This window comes from Euwallacea similis, chromosome 24 (genome assembly GCF_039881205.1).
Source record: "Euwallacea similis isolate ESF13 chromosome 24, ESF131.1, whole genome shotgun sequence".
In the NCBI taxonomy this organism is placed as follows: Eukaryota; Metazoa; Arthropoda; class Insecta; order Coleoptera; family Curculionidae; genus Euwallacea; species Euwallacea similis.
This window is the reverse complement of record NC_089632.1, coordinates 374,139-397,982: the sequence shown is the minus strand read 5'-3', so window position 1 is coordinate 397,982 and position 23,844 is coordinate 374,139. Positions and strand designations below refer to the sequence as shown.

General features: G+C 34.1%; 4 protein-coding genes across 6 annotated transcripts in view; 2 read left to right on the top strand and 2 right to left on the bottom strand.

The window, feature by feature from the left end:
* The first annotated feature begins 2,528 nt into the window (after positions 1-2,528).
* Positions 2,529-4,729, top strand: crn (pre-mRNA splicing factor crn). The gene has a single exon (XM_066402059.1). It carries the CDS (start codon positions 2,608-2,610, stop codon positions 4,627-4,629), a length of 2,022 nt encoding a protein of 673 aa, XP_066258156.1. The 5' UTR covers positions 2,529-2,607; the 3' UTR covers positions 4,630-4,729.
* A 445-nt stretch (positions 4,730-5,174) lies between these two features.
* Lztr1 (Leucine zipper like transcription regulator 1) lies at positions 5,175-21,205 on the top strand. Its single transcript, XM_066401988.1, has 13 exons — positions 5,175-5,336; positions 7,717-7,984; positions 8,040-8,192; positions 8,249-8,522; positions 11,044-11,204; positions 11,253-11,427; positions 11,485-11,615; positions 11,910-12,148; positions 12,205-12,364; positions 14,969-15,245; positions 15,309-15,524; positions 15,769-16,053; positions 16,260-21,205. The coding sequence occupies exons 2-13, from the start codon at positions 7,851-7,853 to the stop codon at positions 16,362-16,364; spliced, it is 2,310 nt and encodes a 769-aa protein (XP_066258085.1). The 5' UTR covers positions 5,175-5,336; positions 7,717-7,850; the 3' UTR covers positions 16,365-21,205.
* On the bottom strand, positions 19,050-20,600 carry LOC136416643 (jerky protein homolog-like). The gene is made up of 2 exons (XM_066401915.1): positions 19,866-20,600; positions 19,050-19,808 (listed from the first exon to the last, which is right to left on the bottom strand). The coding sequence occupies exons 1-2, from the start codon at positions 20,598-20,600 to the stop codon at positions 19,050-19,052; spliced, it is 1,494 nt and encodes a 497-aa protein (XP_066258012.1).
* The window catches only part of sdt (stardust), a 60,506-nt gene continuing 57,857 nt past the window's right edge, over positions 21,196-23,844 (bottom strand). For all 3 annotated transcript variants that reach the window (XM_066401985.1, XM_066401986.1, XM_066401987.1), the window contains one exon: positions 21,196-22,291. In XM_066401985.1, the coding sequence (XP_066258082.1) occupies positions 22,109-22,291 (183 nt within the window). In that variant the 3' untranslated portion in view covers positions 21,196-22,108. The remainder of the gene's footprint in view (positions 22,292-23,844) is intronic.

Sequence of the window (23,844 nt, the reverse complement as noted above, 5' to 3'; positions counted from 1 at the left end):
TGTGGAACGAGGTTACTATTGCCACGGCGCGCTTAAGTGGCCATGTGTGCTAATTATTTGGGACACTACACTATTGACTCCTTTGTAATAGGGACTAGCAGGTACTTTTCCCACGGTTCTGAAGGACTCACCAGAACTGGGAAAGTTAAGACAACAGGGACAAAGAACGGGCAGTTAATAGATTGATGGGAAGAAGAGCGGTCGTGGAATAGTGAACTGGTTTGTCTGTCTCTTCTATCTTTCTTTTCTCTGTTAATAAAAAAAGCGATATACCAAATACAAAAAAAAAATGGAGAATACTTCACAAGTTACTCCGACATATATAAAAAATATCAATTGCGTATTAAAAATATTAATTAACGTTCTTATTTGTTGTTGTATATCTAATAGTTAAAATTGATAGTTTTTGAAATATTTAAATGCAAAATGATTTTTTTAGATTATATCATTTTATTATGTATATTCAGATTAAAATTGTTTTTTGTGTTGTAAGGTGTTTAATTACACGTAGTTTTTATTAAGAGAGACGGGGTATCATAGAGTAGATAATATCATAGTGTGGCCGCGGTCGCCAGACTTCAATCCCTTAGAAATTCTCCTTTGGGGTTAGATTAAAGACAGAGTGTATAAAAAATACAGGATAATTTTTTAGGAAATGTTTACCCAAAAAACCTTAAAAACTTTTGCAATATAAAAAATTTCCAGAAACATGCAAATATTTATTTTTTGAGAACCACCTTTTGACCCATAAATGAATGTGTTCCTATTCACTTCCTCACCCTCACGCACCCCAGCTTAAAGAAATTAAATGGAGTCACCCCTCTTGTGACACATCAATGGAGGGCAAAAACTTCCCTAAAAACAATTCTGTATGCATTTCTGCGTGTAAAGCACCCCAGGTTACGCTATGTATTATTATATTATATGCATTAACCTCTTACATTATTACTTATATTACTTTCTCATGGAAACCTAAGGATAATATTAGAACCTAATTAGAACGTATGTTTATGTAGAAACACAATTCCTTTGTCCGATATAACTAACCCATCAAATTGTAATTAGCTGAGACTCAAAGCCTCAGTACTGTTTAAGATTCAAACTACCCTTATTAATGTACTTTAGCAAAGTCCATGTAGATATTATGTATATAAATAGGCTACGTCTACACAACAAAAAGTCAGTCAGTCAGTCAAGCAGTCAAGCTCAAGTCCAGCAGAAACCTTCACGACTCATCTTCACAGACACTTACATAAAAGGGTCTTTACGCCTCGCTTCCGCTCTTGTATTATCGAGAAGTTAATAAAGTGTTATATTTTTGACTCGCGTATAGTTATTCCAATCCGGCACATTACATGCGTTAAATTTTTTTTTTCTTTTGAAAACCACCCTTTAAAACTGCTATGTATTATCATTAAGTAAAGAAATTGTATAAAATTGTACAATTGAATTTTTCTTGATTTTTTAAATTGGGACAGAACAGTGCTCAATTTGAATGTTTGCATGAATCATTAATAAAATTTTATTACTTGAGTCTTACATTGAGTCTTTTTAATCCCATTTACTCAAATTAAATTAAATAATTTGATAAGACAAAACAGGCTTAAAGGACAATTAAAAAAACACACATTCAAAAAAAAGTAATACATATACAATTGTATTACAAAAAGAGTGTTCTCATTGAATTTTGTTAAGTTGGGAGGCGTAAGGGTGAGAAGGTGAGTAGCAATACATTCATTTATGGGTCAAAAGATAGTTCTCAAAATATAGATTTACATCTTTTTGGAAATTTTTTATACTGTAAAAGTTTTTGAGATTTTTTAGGTGGACAGTTTTTAATAAATCACCCTGTACATTTCGGCCCGAGTTTCCTGCAGTAATTATTATAAGTAGGGCTGTAAACACAATTTACAGCTATGTAGGGTCTTAGTCAAAATACACTCGCTCAACATTAAATGCTATTTCAGGCCGAATGGCTTTTATCTCAGTCCATATTCCGTGCTTGAGAGATTATTTTGGAAACAGAATTATTTTGATACATTTTGCTCCTTAAAACCTTAAAGGAAAATGCTAAAGAGTTCAAGTCCTTAACGGTTGTTGTATGGCACCAACTTTTCCATATTAGAACTAAGTGTAATGAAACACTTTACAAGGTATCTTTAATCTGGATATAGATGATGAAGTGATATGACTTAATCTTTTTGTAATTGAAAATTTCGAAAACTACTAAGTTTAACTATAGATGATGCTATATAAAAGATATTTAGAATTCGACTCACCATTCAATTAGAAAAGAAAATACGGGTGGTTGTGTTTGAAAAATGTTTAAAAGTCACTACCCGCTAACAAGTTTCCTATTATAAATAATCAAATCGCATGTGCACGACGGCAAAGAGCGCAGCAGACACAACTCACACTTAGTGTAGGATTTGTGAGTTCATCAATTGCACGAACTCGTGTCATTCAGAACCATCAGAGGTTCAACGGTTTGCAAACGTCATTTTTAAAGTCACTTTGTTAGAAGTTAGGTTAAGTATGAAAGGTATTTACTTTCCCATCTAAACTTTCAGTTATTGTGATTTTCAAACGAATATTAATCAATCTATAATGGAAGGAAAAGCTCAAAAAATGCCAAAAGTGGCAAAAGTGAAAAATAAAGCACCCGCCGAAATTCAAATAACTGCTGAGCAACTTTTACGGGAGGCCAAAGAAAGGGACTTGGAAATTTTGCCCCCGCCACCTAAGCAAAAAATTTCGGACCCAGCCGAATTAGCAGACTACCAGTTAAGAAGACGTAAACAGTTTGAGGACAATATTCGAAAGAACAGAACAGTTATTTCCAATTGGATAAAGTATGCTCAATGGGAGGAATCTCAGAAGGAAATCCAAAGGGCTAGATCAATATGGGAGCGAGCTCTGGATGTGGACCACAGAAATATCACCATTTGGCTAAAATACACAGAAATGGAGATGAGAAGTCGGCAAGTCAATCACGCAAGGAATCTTTGGGATCGGGCTGTTACAATCCTTCCCAGAGTCAATCAGTTTTGGTATAAGTACACTTATATGGAAGAAATGTTGGAGAATATTCCTGGGGCACGTGCGGTTTTTGAACGCTGGATGGAATGGCAGCCAGATGAGCAAGCGTGGCAAACATACATTAATTTTGAGTTGAGATATAAGGAAATTGACCAGGCACGAAGCATATATGAAAGATTTGTTATAACACACCCTCAGGTCAAGCATTGGATTAAGTATGCTCGTTTTGAAGAAAACCATGGTTTTATTCATTCTGCAAGGCAGATATTTGAGAGAGCAGTACAGTTCTTTGGAGATGATCATATGGATCAGAAACTTTATATATCATTTGCCAAATTTGAAGAGAATCAAAAAGAACATGATAGGGCTAGGGTCATTTATAAGTATGCTTTGAGCCACATTCCTAAAGATGAAACCAAAGATTTATACAAAGCTTACACAATTCATGAAAAGAAGTTTGGCGATCGAACTGGAATAGAGGAAGTTATTGTTTCAAAAAGGAAATTTCAATATGAACAAGAAATTGCAGAAAATCCTACAAATTATGATGCCTGGTTTGATTATATTCGTCTGGTGGAAGGTCAAGATGATATCGATGCAGTACGGGAAACTTATGAAAGAGCTATTGCCAATGTTCCCCCTTCAAAAAATAAAGATTTTTGGAGAAGATACATTTATCTGTGGATTAATTATGCATTCTTTGAAGAGCTTGAAGCTCAAGATTATGAGAGAACCAGACAGATATATAAAGCATGTCTGGAATTACTTCCACATAAAGTGTTTACATTTTCAAAAATATGGTTGCTTTTTGCCAAATTTGAAATCAGGCAAAAAAACTTGACAGCAGCCCGAAAAATCCTGGGAATGGGTATTGGAATGTGTCCCAGAGATAAGTTGTTTAGAGGCTATATTGATATTGAAATTCAGCTACGTGAGTTTGACAGATGCCGCAAACTTTATGAGAAATTTTTGGAATTCGGACCTGAAAATTGTGTCACGTGGATGAAGTTTGCAGAATTAGAAACTCTTTTAGGTGATATAGATAGAGCCCGCGCAATATATGAGTTAGCTATCCACCAACCAAGACTGGACATGCCTGAGCTTTTGTGGAAGTCATATATTGACTTAGAAATATCTCAAGATGAGACTGAAAATGCAAGACAGCTTTATGAGAGGTTATTAGAAAGAACCAGCCATGTAAAAGTGTGGCTCTCATATGCAAAATTTGAACTTAATCAAGAATCTGAAGATGGAATTAATGTTCGATTAGCTAGGAGAATTTTTGAGCGAGGCAATGAGAGCCTCAAAAATTCGCCTGATAAGGAGAACAGAGTTCTCCTATTTGAAAACTGGAGGGAATTTGAGAATACACATGGAGATGAATCATCTCAAGCCAAAATCAGTGCTAAGATGCCAAAACGGATTAAGAAACGGCAAAAGGTAATAGATGAAGAGGGAAGAGAACAAGGTTGGGAAGAAGTATTTGACTACATATTCCCAGAAGACGAGTCCAATGGCCCAAACTTAAAACTACTCGCAGCAGCAAAGAGTTGGAAAAAAAATGTGGAAACGACAGAAGAAAACCAGTAATGTCCACATTTTATGTAATGTGTCTTGTTTAAATTAATTTTAATAAATAATGCAAGCTAATTTCCATAGAAGCATTCAAATAAGTAAATTCTGTATTTCTTTGTAAATTAGCTTGATGTTAAAATCTAACAAAATTACAGTAATTTGACCCCTAAGTTAAAAAAGCTAACGTCGTGTGTTAAATCGTTTTTATTTTTTACTGGAAAACGGTGCGTCGTGCAAAACGTATAATCAATTATTTGCCTATAGGAAACTTGGCTCATATTAGACCCCCCCCCCCCCCCCCCCCCCCACCCCATTAGTTAAAATCTATTACTGTTTTATAAAGTTAAATTTTGTTAACTTAAAAATTCATAAAAGAATAAAGTTTTTTCAAATGAAGCTAAATGTAATTTGATCGTACACTACACAAACGTGAAAATTTTCAAGATTGTTAACACCAGTTCTTTAACTCCCTCGTTGCCACATCTCCTGCTTCAGAGCTTTTCAAAACGAGAAGCTGTTGAGATTGTTATTCATTTATTTTATATATTCTTTCATTTTCCCCTGTGAATGAATACTTTCCAGGCCTAATCGAAAATTTGTCTACCTAGATTTCCCGGTCTTTTGAATATTAATTTTAAGCCGTGTCTGTTTTTCCAAAAATCAGCGAAGGATAGAGTCATGTTTTTAGTATGGTATGAAAAACAAACCCATCTAGACTCCAGGTAACTTAATGCACTTTTGAAACAAAATAATAAAATAAACAGGAAATAGGGAATACTTAGACATCCAAGACTGCTCTTCAGAGAAATAATGATCAAACTAGAAGTGCAGACATATAATTCTTAGTTTCTTATGGTAAATTAAGAGTAAATGATCAAGTGAATATGGAGGCAAATACAGCAGTCACAGAACATGAAAATAATTTATGGTCTTCCTCAGCAATAGCCAGCCCGATTGAATCTTAAAGGTACTGTGGGGCCATATTATTGGAGAGATATACAACCAGTCATAGGAGTATTTGTACCTAATTAATTATCTGCTTCGAATAGCAAATGTTTCTTTATTTACTATTGATAGAATAATCTATTAATCGGTATGTGTAATAGAATTACAATTATTTAAACTTATCTAAATTTGATTATTAATAAATATGCTAATATTACAAAAATATGCTTTTGTGACAGCAGTAACAGTGGGGCTCACAAGAATATTTGTGCAAGTAAATTGCAGTTGTTCAAATCAGAGTAGTCAGAAATTAAGCTTGTGTTAATTTGTTAAATGTAATAAGGGCATAACAAAAACAGGCATATTGCATTATAGTTATTTATGAATTGTTATTAGAAATGGGCTGAAAAAGAAGTAAAGTTTCATTAAGGAATAGAAATTTTATTTTTAAGTGGTAACAAGAAGGTAAAAGTTGAAGAAATTGCCAAATTAGGGATCAGGAGCAAATTGAGGGTGCAATATGTAATAAAGAACATTAAAATAACAGGAAATTTAGTCAATAAACAATGCAAAGAGGGTCCTAAAAACTTACTTTATAGGAGAAAAAAATCAGTACTTAAAAAAATAAAGAAGGATCCACATATAAATGGTGTAAAGTTGGCAGCATTTGTACTGAAAAATTTTAATAAATAAGTATCATCAGAAACATGCAAAAGAATTTTAAGACACACTGCTTTAAAAGTAGAGTTGCTAGGAGAAAACCATTTATTAGCATAAAAAATTGAATGAATCGGTTTGAATTCACAAAAAAAATGTTAACATAGATGTTAACTTTTGGAAATTAGTAATATTTTCAACTAATAACAAATTAAATATAGTTAATTCAAATGGGCACACAATGGTGTGGAAAAAATCAAACACAGATTACTACGTAAAAGATTTAAAAAGAACAGTCAAACATGGAGGCCACGCCTTTATGATATGTGAGCAAGCAGTGTGGGCAGTTTGGTATTCATAGACAAAAGTATGAGCAAAACTAGTTATTTGAATATTTTATGGGACAATTTGTCATCAAGGGCAATAAAGCAAAAAAGCTGGAGTTGAAAAATAATTTCTATTTCCAACATGGTAACGACCCTAAACATACAACCTATATTATGACGCAATGGGTCTTCTATAAAACATGACATACTTTTACGCTACTCCTCTCCAGATATAAAACCTGCTGAACATCTTTGGGCAGATATAAACAAAAAAAATCTAAAAAACTACGAAACTAAAATAAAAACTCCTTGATATTGGCGCAATACTGAACCTAAAGATAAAAAAAATAGCAGTACTGTAGACCGTCTTAAATGTATTATAAAATCTAAAGGAGGCCCAATCAAATATTCTTACTAAATTAAATTTTTTTTTACTGCAATTTGCCTATGTATGAATACCTTTATGAGCCCAATTCTGATATTAATTATCATAAATTTATATTTTTGTAATATTAGTATACTTATTGCTAATAAAATTGAGATGAGTTTACAGGGTTGTAATTCTATTACACATTCCTATTAATAATTAATAAACAAATATCTTGCAATTAAAGTAGATAATTAATGAGGTACGAATACTCTTGTGACTAACTGTAATTGTGGCAAGAGCAAAGACTCAGAAACCACACAATATACCAATGCAATCATTTACTTCTACGTTAGCAAAAACTTTATATTTTTGTTAAGTTTTGCAGAACTTCAACAATTTAACCCTCCCTAACGGATCAGACTCAGAAAGTTGGTTGCTTCTTTAACGTCAACCGCTATCTAAAAGTAACATGACACATTATAATTAAAATGGTCTAAGTATCTCCACACACAACTTTGAATTTTTCAAAGCTGAATTCCACCGCAGCGCAATTAAAGCACATAAATATCTTAATCCAGAATGAAGACGAAAGGAAAGTGTTGAAAAATATATCGTTTTGTGTGGAGGTATACACAGTCCGCAAATAACATATCCTAGTCTTTTTAGTATCAAAAAGCCATTTTTTTCTGCTACCATGTTTAGCATTTTCCCACAATCATTTGCATATGGAAATTATTATTATTCCACTCTGAGCTAGGCAACGATGTGGAAAATTTTTCCACACTTGTGATATATTTTTTACAGGTATCAGTTTGGCTTTCATTTCGTATTTGTCTGGCAAATCAGAAAAGACATCTCATCAAAATACTTCTTTCATTCTAACTAAGTATAACATAGCATTCAAAACGTTCAAGCAACGACACAAAAGCTTTTTAAATATGAGTGGCGTTGGGCCCACTGTGGGTGACTCTATCACCACTTTATCTGAAGCTTTAACTCTTGAAATCGGCCCATTTGAAGCAGTCCATCGCTGGAAAGCTTTGCCGGAATGTGATGAGTTCGTGGGAGCAAGGTTTTTATAATTTGTACCTACAATACTTACCCATATAGCAATAAGATATTTTCAGGAGGAGCAAACATACTATGGTAGCATATAATGATGCCATTTATGTTTTTGGGGGAGATAATGGTAAAAGTATGTTAAATGATTTACTTCGGTTTGATGTAAAAGAGAAAAGTTGGGGAAGAGCTTTTGCCACAGGGGCCCCACCTGCACCCAGGTACTGAAATGCGTTTCATTTAGTTTCATAATTATTTAATTCATTTTATTTCACAGGTATCATCACTCTGCAGTGGTGTATAATGATTCAATGTTTGTTTTTGGTGGATATACAGGAGACATTCATTCAAACTCTAATTTAACCAATAAGAATGATTTATTTGAATATAAATTCAAAACTGCTCAATGGACGGAGTGGAAATTTACTGGTAGAATGCCAGTTCCTCGTTCAGCACACGGAGCTGCTATTTATAATGACAAATTGTGGATATTTGCAGGGTATGATGGAAATGCTCGGTTAAATGATATGTGGACTATTAATCTGGGATTCGTAAGTATTATTACAGTGTACGTTTTCTGTCGCGCCATTCTAGCAGATTGTAGAAAAATCCATTTTATGCCAAATTATCAATAGAAATTAGTAAGCATTAATGCAGCAGCTTTTCTATTTGAAAAACTAGTCCAAACATATTTTTATGGAAATTTCCTGTTAATGGCTATCAAAGAATTACTATCAATTACTTTAATAAGTGCATCAAAATTTGATAGATTTTTCAAAATTTAGTTTCCAATATCAAAACATTTGTAGATATATTTATTTTAATTTTTGACTGACATTTTAAATTGCCATAGCTAGATGGATCAATTCATTGTTAGAATCTGTAGCATATTTTTCGTGGCGTCAAACAACGTTTTGCCTTCTCGGACGTTTTTGTGGAGTGCCGTTGACCATTAATTTCCCAAAATTTGTATTCCCTGTTAAAAACACTTTTTTATTTAGCATCGTTAGGATTTAAAAAAATAGGAAGTTACGAAGGAATACAATTTTCTGGTTTTTATTTAATTACATCCATATACAGTAGTGGAAAAAAATATGGAAACTTTACAATTTTGCATTTGAATTAGGTATTAAGAAATATAGACAAGAACCATTACTTCAAATATAAACGAAACATATTATTTATTTATTTAAACAGAAAAATTAAAAATTTCTTCCATAAGTACAAAGTGTAGAAAATAAATTTTAAATTAACGCGGAAAAAAGTATGGAAACTTTTCTGTCTAAAGTCTGCAATTACAACCCAAATTTTTTTAAATATTTAGTCGAATACCCATTAGTATCCAGAACTGCTTGACATTGTCTGGGCATAAAGTCCACTAATTTTTGTATCAGTTCCATAGGGATTTTGGACCATTCCAATTTAACTATTTCGAAAAGCTCCTTTAAGTTCTTAATATTTAAATGGCTTCGAATTCGTTGATCCAAAATGTCCCAGAGATGCTCAATGGGATTAAGATGTGGGGACTGATATGTCCATTCAAGCTTGGTAACATTTTTCTGGAAAAGCCATTCTTTTATTATTTAGCTTTGCAGAATGCTTAGAATCGTTGTCCTGCTGAAAAATCCATCGAATTTGCATCTATTCTTCTGCAAACGGTAACATTTTGTTCTCTAGAATGTCCTTGTATTGAAAACGATCCATCTGCCCTTCAATTTGAACGATTAGCCCAACCCCAGATCTCGAAAAACAGCCCCATACTTGGTTATTACCACCTTCATGTTTTACGGTAGGAACTTAATATTTTGTTTTAAATCTAGCGCCTGTGGGACGTCTTACATATCGTCTTCCATCAGATCCAAATAAGCAGAATTTGCTCTCATCGCTCCAAAGGACCGTATTCCATTGTTGTTGATTCCAATGAAGATGACTCCTCGCAAACTCAATTCGGGCGCGTCGATTCTTTTTAGATAATAATGTTTTTTTAACAGCAACACGTCCTTGGAGCCCACCACTAATTAATCTATTTCTTATTGTTCTGTTTGTTACCTGGATATCAAATTGTTCCGAAATTTCAGCATTAATTTGTCTAGCGGTTTTCCTTGGATCTTGTTTTGAAATCCTTAATATAGCTTTATCAATTCTTGGGGTGGTTTTGCGGGGACGACCAATCTTGGGCAAGTTTTGTACACTACCATGCCTCGTAAATTTATCTATTATCTTTGTCACAGCACTTTTGCTAATTAGAAGAAATTCGCAATTTTCTTCGTTCCCATTTGAAATAAGTTTACAACTTTTTCTTTTAAATCGCAAGAGAAATACTGTCTTTTTGGCATTGTCAATATAAAATTCTGTGTAAATAACCCGTTCTTTCGGAAGATCGTGTAAAATTAAGGCCAAAATAAATTTCTTCATGAATAGTTTCCATACTTTTTCCCAGCACATATTTGTTTTTATTAAAAATATTAACAACAATAAAAGTATTTTACGAACGGAATGTCATATTTGTTTGTTAGTACCTTATTTACTATTTGGATATCAAAGGATTCAATTTAAATTAAACACACTGTAAAATTATTTGAATATTTAAAAGTTTCCATACTTTTTTCGACTACTGTACATTCACACAGATTCCGGGTGTGAATCCTGAAATTTTGAGAAGGAACTAGAAATTGTGAAAATAGCTTGAAATCCGGGGGCTGGAAGGGAGACTTGAGAATACTTCTTGCCAATTTATTTTAAAATATAGAAAAGCTTTAAATACAAAATAAATTAATTGCCTTTTTGAAAGCTATTTATGAGAAGGTTCAAAATATTTAATATGTCGGGTGTAACTGTAACAAACTATGCTACTGGATTCTATTGCCAAACTATCAGAATCTGGTCTCTCTTCATTTCCTTGATATCTTGTTAAATAAATGAAATATGAAATTCTGCCACTCTGTATCTCAGAAACGAAGTGTTTTAGTAATTTGCAATTACAATTTAGAAACACGCTATTACCACTATAAATTAATTGTATTATTTTTATACGTACCTATTAAAATGATACATTATTAATTACTTTTTAAGGGTGAACGAATTTGGGAAGAGATTAATCAAAAAGGCGAACGCCCACCGACCTGCTGTAATTTTCCCGTGTCAGTGGCGAGAGAGTCCATGTTTGTTTTCAGCGGGCAGAGCGGAGCAAAAATGACCAATTCCTTGTTTCAGTTTAACTTCAGGGAGAAAACGTAATTTTTTATCAACTTACTTTATGAGTCACTAATATAGTTTTTTAGTTGGACAAGAATTTCTACGGAACGAATTTTACGCGGAGCTCCCCCACCACCAGCCAGGCGCTACGGACACACGATGGTAGCATTTGACAGGCATTTGTACGTTTTTGGAGGGGCAGCTGACGCCACATTATCAAACGATCTCCATTGTTTCGATTTGGATTCACAGTCATGGAGTGTAAGATGAGAGAATGCTGATTGTCTTGATCATGAATTACAGTTAATTGATATTCAGGTAGTTCTACCAGATCCGGAGTCCTATTCTCCTTCAGGCAGGCTCTTCCACGCTGCGGCGGTTGTTAATGATGCAATGTTCATTTTTGGTGGTACCGTTGATAACAATGTGCGCAGTGGGGAGATGTTTCGGTGAGTTTATTATGTGTTATATTCCGAGACCTTCGAGTTTTATTGGCTAAAGTCTGCATAGGTGCTTTTTTTGCAAATTTTTGCTTGAAAAATAACTGAGACTAAATAATTCGAGAAAATCCTGAGACCGCAGGTTGAAGAATTTTTTTCTCAAAACTATATACTTGAAACCATTTGTATATTAACAAAAATTTCTAAAATTTAATTATACAAATTTTATATATTAAAACTCGAAGGTCGAGGGATATAATATGTTAAGACTTTCTAGAAAAAAGTTATATCTTTTTTCTCAAGGTTCCAGTTTGCAAGTTATCCTAAATGTACACTGTATGAGGACTATGGAAGTTTATTGACGAAGGAAGAGTGCCAAAGATATTACGATATCAGGTTTTTAGTCGGTGAGGATGAGGTGAAAATATGTGCTCATGTGCCGATAGTCGCGGCGCGGTCAGCATACTTGAGAGAAAAAATTAGGCAAGCGCGTATAGCGATGGAGAAACATGTAGAGAAATTATTCAAAGACAACAATAAGGGTCGGTTTCGCAATTCACTCTTAAAAGCTTCTATTCAATGAATATTTTTTTTACAGTGAATGATATTCATGTTACTGATTATTTAGAAGTAAAGTTACCCAAAGCCAACTGTGACGCTTTTCGAATGGTCTTGGATTACATCTACACGGATCAAATTGATCCTGCCAAATACATTACAAAGGACGAACCCGACCAGGAAAAAATCATTCTCATTCGGTTAGTAGTTAACTTTTTACATTTTTGAATATGAAGAATATTTTATACTTTTAATGAATCAATAATTCGTTATTTATATAAATTTGTTTTTCAAATTCGGAAAAGTCGTGGCTAGTTTATCGTATTGCTATGGTTATTTTTTTTTGTGTTGACTACGATGGATATATAGAATTTAAACGACAAATTTAAGAAAATAATATCCAGAAAGGTCAACTATTTCGATTATCTAGTAATTTTTTTCTTCAGTGCTGTCAATATAACTTTTGACAATCTTATTGCATCTTAATAGAAAAAATAATATAAGATGTGATTTTCTCGTAGCTTTGCTCTTTTTGTTGTTTAATCTGGATTAGTGCGGAAAATTTTTACTCTATGCAAGTACTCAGTACTCGGAACTCATATTATGACACAGATAGTGACCACCTTGTATACAGGGAGCTTTTTATTATATAATTTGAAAACTTCTCACTCCTATTTTCTCGAAACAGGATAGATTTTTAAAAAATTACCGGAACACGTCGATTTTGCTATCGAAGGGGAACAATTTTTATATAGAATTTACTGATCCTCTTTCAGCCTTCTACCCAGCAGAAACATCCTCTCAAATATCTTAAATGGTAAAGGGGGTTAAGTGTGTGTAAGATTGCATGAAACATACTATTTCCTTACTTGTGGTATTGGCCGATGGTATTCCGAGGTATTCAAATCTGCCAAAATTTATAGTGAAAATTCGAGTGTTATTGTAAGTAATTTTAAAAATGGTACACGTAATTTAGCAAAGAACTGAAATTATTTATGGAGAGCAAGGAAGATACGTAGGAAGAACAGCGGAAATCTTTAATGCTAGAAATTCTAATTCTAATGTGAGCCACAGATACGTTTTAGACTTAACACAGAATTAAGACCTGAAATACAAGAAAATTCAATATTAATTTTTGAGAAAAAATCTTCAAAATAATTAGAATTTCGAATTCATTTTGTCTCGAACCAAAGGCATACATAGTTGAAGCCTGAAACACAAAAAAAATTATGTTAGTTCCTGAGAATAATTCAACATCGTGAAAAAATTCTTCAAAACAGTACTTCAAATTTATTTCGACTTGAAGCAAAGGCGTATACAAAGACCTGAAACACAAATGTTTTTTATCTTCAACACAGCTAAAGTTGGGATATCATTTTTCGGTCACGTTCTAAGATGGTCCTAAGTATTTTCCAGAACAGCCAAAATTGCCAATAATTTCGACTTTCAATTAAAATTTTAATTACATCGTTTTTATTGACCTGATAAAACTTAACTGTAAACTCCAAGAAACAACAATTAGTACTCATCCTTGAGTACCAAAAGTGTGAGCCCAAATCACGTTAGCAACATCTACTTTCACTCACAAAATGACAGTTAAATGCCGCTCACTTTCACTCACTAAGTCATAGATATACCAACGGCGTACCTCACAAATCTTTAGAATAAAAGAACACCCGATTATTTTGATTATTAGTGCAGCGCGCATTACGAGCATCTTACACGTCGCCGTGTTAACGTTCGAGTGAATCATCTACGAAGTGATATCGGTACGAAAAGGGGCAAAAAATTTTACAACCTGCCTTTTGTAAATAGGAACCATAAGACGAACGATAACGTTACGATGACCTCCAAACATTCAAATAACTTTATACCCTTTTTTGCGAACGTACAGCTCATTGGCCTAACCATGGAAATTATACATGAAACGAAATTATATACAGCGTGTATAGTCCTGAGGAAAGACATATAATGGATGAATGACAAAAACCACTTAGAATGATCACCAACGCAGAAAATAAAATTAAGTGATGTTAAATTAGATACAACAATCAAACACCGGTCACTTGCCGCAAATGAACTTTCTGGAATTACGATCCATTTGGATTCCTGTCAACAAAAACTGTAATTCTTCAATCATTGAGAAGAAAGATTTCAGTTCAGTGAAACGGTATTCCATTGCAAATAAAAGTAAACAATAAAAAAAATTCATAGTCGCACATAAATCTTTCTTTTCGAGGACTGAGGAAATTTATTGGATTGATAAACATGTGATTCATAGATTAATGCATCTTTTCTTTTGATGGTCGTTTCGACAAACAATAAGTCAGTAGGTTAATAAATTTATTTAGTCTAACAATTTCCTAATCATATGACATGTATGAAGAATAAAAAATCTTAGTTTCAACGTTATCAAAATACTAATAGTAACAATGATTTTAGAATGAACAAAGATGTCTGAATTTATAACGAACAGTCGAATCTAATAAATAAGATACCAAAATGTAGAGAATGAAAAGTCCATTCAAATGATATATCTTTTAACCTTCTTTTCCATTTAAGATATGTGAGAGTGTGGCTATGAGAGGTAAAGGGTTGAAAGGCGTAGCGAATTCTACATAAAAATTATTCCCTTTCGATAACAAAATCGATGTGTTTCGGTGATTTAAAAAAAATATGTCCCGTTTCGAGATAATAAGTGTGGGAAGTTTTCAAATTGACACCCTGTATATATTTAATAACAATTTTCCATGTTCCCTGTAGGCACTGAATATTGAAAAAAATTCACCCTGTATAATATTTAGGATTATGGATGTTTACCAGCTAGCCGAGGAATTTGAAATGTCCAGATTGGAGCATCTGTGCGTTCAATTTCTGAATACTACAATATGCCTCAATAACATTGTCGAAGCACTAAAAAACGCCGATAAGTTGAAACTGGATTTTATAAAAGAGCAATGCCTGAGATTTATAGTTAAGGAAACAAATTTCAATCACATAATCATGAGTTCGGAATTTGAAACTTTGGACAGTAGATTGATGGTGCAGATTATTAGGAGGAAGCAAATGCCGCCACCAAAAGTGAGCTATTATTCGTCTTTATTAAGGAATTAATTTGTAAATATTTGTTTCATATCGTTTTAGGCCGCTCATGAAACTATGTTTGATTTGGCCAAACATTCGCTGGAGCATGATATGGGAGATTTTCTGCTTAACACTGGAAAGGAGTTTTGTGACGTGGATCTTATCTTGGACGATCATGTCATTCCAGCACACAAAGCGATTCTCGTCGCAAGGTCTGGTTACTTTGAAGCCCGGTTTAGGTCCTGTATGCCAAACGAGACTGATAAAAGAGTGAATGTAAGTATGACTAAACTGCTGAAACTATCACTTTGTATTACAGAATTAAAGTTCCTATACTGGGTGACATTATTCAAGCGATTACTCCGATTTAAAAGTTAAGATTTTGAAATTTTATGGTTTAAAAAATGATAATACAATGTCTACCCACAAATTTTACATATGGATGTCAACTAAAACTCGGATTTTTGGATAGCGAACCTTGTAAAATATGTAATTTCGTAAAAAACCATTGGTGTTTTAGATAAAAATTGGTGAACTTACGCCATCAAAAAAATCCTTTGACACCCTGTTGCGCTACATCTATTACGGTGACACGAAAATGCCACCCGAAGATTCACTGTACCTTTTTGCATCCGCATCATTTTTTAATTTCTCAAACATACGTTTGCAAACGTTCTGCAAGCAGAATTTGGAAAGAAACGTTACCCATGAAACTGTCATCGAAGTACTCGAAGCGGCAGATCGAATTCAAGCCACTGATATGAAGAAATATGCATTAGATTTGATTGCCCTAAACTTCCCCAAGGTGAGCGTTACTGCGACAGGGCTAAGTCATGTACTGTTAACTTTAACGTTAAGTTAGTTTTCATAAAATCTAAGAACCTAATGAATACGCAGAGTGCATTTATACATTTCCTACAAAATTAGCATACAGTTAATGTTAACAATACATTTAATTCGACCCCTAATTCCATAAAGTTGCTAATATATAATATATTTTGGTTCTGGCAGGTGGTAAAACAACCCCGTTTCAAAATGTTAGACAAGGCGTTAATATTGGATATTCTGGACATACTGGCCGATTGTATGGGTAGTAATTTGATAATCGATCCATGACGAATCAGGAACCATTTTTGCTGCGATATGTGGCTGGAAGAAGGAAGGAAGAGGCCGGAGAGCGGAGGCGGCTTATGGGCTTTTAATCGAAGATTTATTTACATCAAAGGCATCAGAATTAAGAGGGAGTATTTGCCCTGTATTCCATATGCGCAAGACAACAACAATTTATTGTGTTTCTTTAAAACATAGATGGTAAGTGCAGGAAGTACACTGACTTTCAAAAAAACCGCAACACCAAGAAGAACACATCGTACACGTTTGAAATTCTGGCATGACGTTGGGTCGGGTAATAGATAAAAACGATCAAAATATCAAAAGAAAATTATTGTGAATAAGTGAAAAAATTTAATAATAATTTAATAATGGGTGGTATCTCCTCTTAAATTAATACATTCCTGTAAGCGACGTGGCATGCTTAAAATTAAATTGTCAATATCTTCCTGTGGTATTGTATCCCAGGCAATCTGCACCTGCTCGCGGAGTTCATCTATGGTCTCTGGAGGGCGAGCTAAACGTTGAAGTCTCCGACCCATTATATCCCATACATGCTCTATTGGGGACAAATCTGGAGACCGAGGTGGCCAAGGCAAAGTATCCAAATTTTCAGCTCCCAAATACCTCAAAGTATCGCTGGCTACACGTGGTCGTGCATTATCCTGTTGAAATGTGCTTCCAGGATGGTCGTGCATGTATGGTACAAAAACCGGTTCTAAGACACTATTAATGTACCTCTGAGCATTTAATCTATCATAAATGAAAACAAGAGGAGACCGACTACCATACTGGATGGCACCCCAAACCATGAAATCTGGTGTTAAACCAGAATGACGCCTTTCCAAAATGTCCAAATTTAATCGCTCTCCTCTGCGCCTTCTAACACGTAACCGTCCATTAGATCGTCATAAACAAAATCGGCTCTCATCACTGAACACGATTTTTCTCCACTCATCCACCCATTGCACTCTCAGACAACACCACTCCAGTCGGGCCACCCTGTGGTTTCGTGATAATGGAAGCCGACGCATAGGACGATATGAATTTAGTCCAAAACTTCGAATACTGCGATACTAAGGGAGACCCTTCGATTTAGGGTGGCTACTCAGTTAGCACCAAGACACGGAATTGTTTCAAACGGGGCGCCTGTCCCTGAACGACGAAGTCGCCGGTCTTCGCGTTGGTTCGTCATTCTTGGACGGCCACTACCACGATGACGATTTACTGACCCTTCGTTAGACCAATCTCTCCAAGCTCTTAGCACTGTTGATGCGTTTCGATTCAATCTACGTGCAATTTCGCGGAAAGGTAAACCTGCCTCATGCATACCAACAATTCTTCCCCTTTCAAAGGGAGTTAACTGCCGATAAACTGCATTTTGGCGTACACGAGGCATTTTGCACTACCACACATTTAATATGGTACTAACAATAATACCTTTATCGCTATCCGCCTGTAAAAAAATTTGCAAAAAGAACGATCGTCACAGATAAAAAAGTAAAGAAAAACTTCATATCACATTAAAATACGAACTTGAAATTTTTATAATTTTTTTCTCTTTACAAGTCTAAAATCATACCAAAATTTCAAATACATACAATGCGTTCTTCTTGGTGTTGCGGTTTTTTTGAAAGTCAGTGTATATTACGAAAATATAAGGAATGTTTCTAACAGTTTTATTTCACTAGAATTATTAAATATCACAATTTGAAAATTTTCTGGGCATATGCAAGGTGTTTCAAGTTGGACTTCAGAAATGGTTAGAAAAACACATTTTATGGTGAGTTGTTCTCATAAATACAGTTCTTAATTTGCCATTTTTAAACTGAGGTAAAGTTTTTGTTTTGAAACTTGGCTAGCCAAGTTTTTCTTTCTCATTTAAATTTTAAATAATACACAATTTTGGAGGACTGTAGGCAGGCATAAATGATTTTCAGAGTACATTTTGTCACATAGTTTAATTCTAAGTGGCAGGCCAAGTTGAAATCTCTGTAAACCATTTTAAACTACGGAAACATTCCTTGTTTTCACGTAGATATGTATACCTAAAATTTCACGTTCCTTGACTTATTAAATAAATGTTTTTTCTTCTTATGAATTATTCAAATCCATTAAGAAGATTTTATCAGTGTTCTTCATTAAAAAAAAAAGTGGAAAAATTCTATATAATAGTAAATTAACACCAAGGTTATGAAGTGCATTATTATGCCCGAAGGTCAAGTTTAATCACGAGGAGCACAGCGCTGATGGATCTAAGACCTGAGCGTGAAAAGCATTTCACGATCATGGTGTATATACGATTTTTTTTACTACTAGATTTGATAAAATTAGAACAAATCTACTTAAATTAAGAATAAATTAAATTATAATAGAAACACAAAAGTATAACGCATCGTGGATCATAACATTGACAATGACAATATATTTTTTACATTTGAGGTGGATTGTTAATTTTTTGTTTATTATGTTTCAGAATTACGTCTTACACACAAGGCGTTGTTGGAGTGGTGGAGTTGCATAATATTTTCACTTAGTGTTAACTGAGAAGTGTATACAGTAGGCGCTCGATTATGTGAACTAATTCAAACCGAGGGTGTTCATAATATCAAATTGTTCATATAATCAAAAGTATTTTATTTTCATGTTATGTACTTATTACATTTTACTAAAGTATTGTGTAATATGTTTTTAGACTTTTTTCGCTGCCAAATTATTTTGCAGTGCTTTGTCTCGGCACTTTCGTAGCACCAACAAGTCGTTAACTTCGAATATGTTTCTTTCCGCCCAACGAATAACCGTATTAAATGCATCCAAAGCTTCTGATGAAGTTACGTCAGTTTTCTCTTGGTGAGCTTCATCTTGATCTTCATTGCTTTCCCAATCGTCATCATTAATGTCGCTTTGTGGCTCTTCCTCCAAATCCTCGTTCCATCTTTGAATCTCATCTTTAGAATAAACTACTTGTTGGTCAAATTCTTTCAGTAAACTTACGACTTCCAGCTCGGGCTCTTTAGTCTCACTTTTATATCGTTCCTTCAAAATACTAAGGGTAATATCCTCTTCAGAATATTCCTCGTTCTTATTTCCTTCAAAGTTGAGAACGTTTACAAAGCACTTCCTAATCGTATCAGCCTGAAGTCTACTCCATGCTCGAGAAAGATTTATAACAGCATCTTTAATTGTCAGTTCTTTGAGGAGTTTTGATAAGTTTTCAGATTTTGAAGAGACAATCGAAGATAGCAAACTTGACCTGTAGTATAGTTTAGTAATACGGATCACATTTTGGTCCATTGGTTGTATAAGTGGCGTTACATTTGGGGGCATATAAAATGTAAAAATATTTCCATCGTTTGATCGTAGATTCTCTGCCGGAGGATGACTGGGAGCGTTGTCCAATAGTAGAATTGCTTTTGCAGGAAGCCCTACTTGTTTCAAATATCTTCTGACCTCAGGCACAAATGTTCTGTTGAATCAGTTTTCAAAAATGGTCGAAGTCATCCAAGCCTTTGCGGAATAGTCATAATCAACTGGAAGCGTAAAGTTCTTGAAACATCTCGGATTCTTAGCTTTTCCTATTACGAGCGGTCGAATTTTATGTGCTCCAGTTGCATTCGTACAAGCACGAAAAGTAAGCCTTGCTTTCTCTGCCTTTCTTCCGGGAGCAGATTTTTCATCGCTTTTAACTAAAGTTTTATCAGGGAGTAATCTCCAGAAAAGGCCCGTTTCATCTGCATTGTAGATTTGTTCATTCATCAAATTTCCCTTTTCAATGATGGAACGCAGATCTTGTTTAAATGGTTCGATCATTTCAGGATTAGTCGACAATTTTTCACCAGAAATTTTCAGAAATCGAATGCCATATCTGCGTTTAAAATTTTGTAGCCACCCGTCACTGACAAAAAACTTCTCCTTTTCTTTTAATTCCCCGTATAATAACTTAGCTTTGGTTTTTAACAGTTCGCTTGTAACTGGTAGATTTTTACACCTCTGTTTGCAAAACCATTCATAAAGTCTTTTCTCCATTCTAGGCATATGACCTTTTTTCAACGTTCTTCTTTTAAATTTTTCACACGCACATTGCGATGTTACTTTCAATATGTTCAATTTATTTTTTTTTATAGCACAAATTGTAGATTTTGCAACACCATATTTTTTTGATAAACTTGTAACACTCAAACCATTCTCTAAACTTTTTATAATGCCGCTTTTTACTGATAAAGTTAATACTTTTCGCTTCATAATGATAAACTTTGCATAAACTTGTAATGTGCATCTGTCGTGGTATACGCAAGCCGTACACTGATGAAATTAACCTTTCGTCCCTTTCGAGTCTTTCGACATTTTCGGGGAAGTCCCTATTAATGTGGGAAGGAAAATGTTACAGGTTACCACTTTAATAGTGCATATTGCCAACTAGTATTTTTGTTCACTTAATCGAGAGCAACGCTGTTCACTCTATAGAACCTGATGTTATTTGAAATAAGTGTTCATTGTAGCGGGTAGTTCACATAATAGGGTGTTCATATAACCGAGCACCTACTGTAATTCCATCTCTCCAAGAACCTCTGCAACTGCGTGTGAGCCGTTTTTCCCTAACAGAACGAAATAAATAATTAACGGTGACATTTCATTTGGCATTCATTTCCACGTCAATGTCCTTTATTAACTTGCCAGGTGAGCTATACACGTGTCATTATTAAAATATGTTAGAAAAAAGGCGACGAGAAGGTACTTTACGGTTATTTACCGATGTCTTTTAAAGCTAGTAGTGGAAAAAACAGTTTGTTGTGTAATTAATGGTATTTAATGTAATATTGAAATAAAAGACCTACAATTGTGAGAAACTTATTATTTTTTTAATCGGAAACAATCATTCGTAAATACGCATTACAATAATAAAATAAACACATAAAATGGTTTGTTAGAATAAAACGAATGTGCCCAAAATCGTTTTATCCTGTTCCGAGGTGACGACAATGATCTGTCCCGAAGACTTGCGTAATCGAACGGTTAGTTTTAATTTGTTCATCCTACACTGGAACAATACTTGTCAAACGCCATAGGGTTTGATCTTAGATTTGAATACGTTGCTATTATATACATTTGATCTATTGGTAATAATTCAATAATAATTATATTTCTATCTTATATACAAAAGTAAAAATAACAATAAATAATCAACTCTATCAAGTATATGACTTCGGAATAAAATATAAACTTTTATATACAATATGAGGGACCTAGATAGTCGAACCGTCATTAAAACGCCCCTGGGTTGGTTGAGCCAGACGTTTTTGTGAACGTTTGTTAAAATCTATTATAAAATGACTTAAAATTCAGTATAATCTAATATTATAAACGAATCAACAACAACTTGTATAGTACCGGCCTGCAATTGCAGCTACTTCCCTAACCTACTAACCTCTCTCCTGTTATTAGAAGTTAATTAAAACCGTTATTCAGTTTGGCACTTAAAAGAGAGTGCTGTCTCGTCGCTACTCAAAACACTTAGATAAATTTCAGTCTAGGTTACGAAACTAAATTTCTAAATTGAACAACACCTTGTATATCTTTCGCGTATAGGAAATCAGCGTCTCAGTTGAGGATATGGAACATTTTGTGCAACGTACTATAGAGAACGTCGAGTTAGTGAAAGTTTACTTTTCTGCCCGACTATCTCAGACTTATCATCCTTAAACGAACGTGAAGAGCTAGAATTTTCTAAAATTCTAACTCTTTAGTATTCCCTACGTGGATTTAATCCAGGCCGCTGGCACCCATTGCGGTTCTCGTTCCAAACTGTTGATTTCGCATAATAAGTCATGATACGCCCTCTCGGTGTCGTTATTGATGATGATCATATCAAAATAGTGCCCATATTTATTCTCCATTTCTCGAGCTTTGTCGATTATGTCCACCAAGTCTTCTTCCTAGAGTGGAATAGTTGAGACAAAATTACTATACAGTGTGGAAGTTTTAGATGGAACAGTCCATATAACTAAGATGCCGAACATATGCGGTCAAAATCCTCGGACATGTCGATTTTTAATTTTTCTTGTGTTTTTTTTTAATGGTAAATTCATGTATACAGGGTGATTCACAACTTATATATAAAATTTTAAGGACAGATTTGTCATGAAAAACTAAGTGGATTTTGTAAAAAAAATTTTTGGAAAATCCTTAAAAAATTTTTCGGGAAAAATTGTTAAAGTTTAACCATTGTATAACTGGGCAACTGTAATGTTCCTGTTTTTCTACAGAATCCCTTTTAGGTTCATCAACTTTACGTATAATTTACAGTTGGGTCTCCCATGTGTTAATGGTTGAGAGCTGAAGACATGAATGATCCGACTTAAGGGTACTTTTGTTTCACCCGAAATAAAAGAAGCGAACTTTCATGTGTAAGCAATTTTGGCATCATAAATTGTTACCGTTAAGTCGAATCGACCATGTCTTCAGCTCCCAACCATTGACACGTGGGAGACCTAACTATAAATTATACGTAAGGTTGATGAACCTAAAAGGGATTCCGTAGAAAAACGTAAATATTACAGTCGTCCAGTTATACAATGGTTAAACTTTAACAATTTTTTCCGCGGAAATTATAAGGATTTTCCAAAAAATTTTCTTATAAAATTGACTTAGTTTTTCATGGCACACCTACCCCTAAAATTTTATAGATAAGTTATGAATCACCTTGGATACATACAGTGAAACCTCTTGTTACAGACACCTCTAATAGACGGTCAACTCTCTTGAACGGACACTTGTTGTAGCTCTGAATTAATCTCTATTATTTTTCATATGTTCATAACTTTTTTGACTGAACACTCGTTTGGACGGACAACGCTGAAAACAATTTGATCACGTATGTGCAGAAATACCGAAGTTTCTCCAGTTATGACGGTATTTTCTCATTGCGTCCGTTGTAGATTTGCTTATTTGTTTTGTTGAACTTTTTATTTTATAAATGTTAGATCATTCCAAGAATGAGAGAAGCAAATACATCCTCAGCAGTGGCCAAAATATTGTTTAGGCCAAAGGCTGATAACGGCATTTGTGAGGTGTCGATTTTGTTTAAGAATGTGGGGATTTATTTGCACTAGAATTAATATCTAAATTAACTTTACACCTACAGGATGCTTTACTAAACAAAATAACTTGACTTGGTTTTTTTGATAGTAAATTCATGTATACAGGGTACTCCAAAAATCAGATACGACCACCAACTTTGTTTTTTCAAACGGAAACACTTATTTTTTATTTTATTTTTGAATTGTACGCAAAATTTTAAATGTTTCATGTACCATGTCCTATATCTAAGCGCAACAGGTCTCGAGAAATTTACGATTGAACATCGTTGATGTTCATTTACCGTGTGTCCTAAAAAAATTCTGATCAACTAGATCAGGGAATTATTTGAGCACGAACTCGCATATCTTTTTTTTATTGTTTATTTTGTTCAGTTTCTGTTTATGTCAAG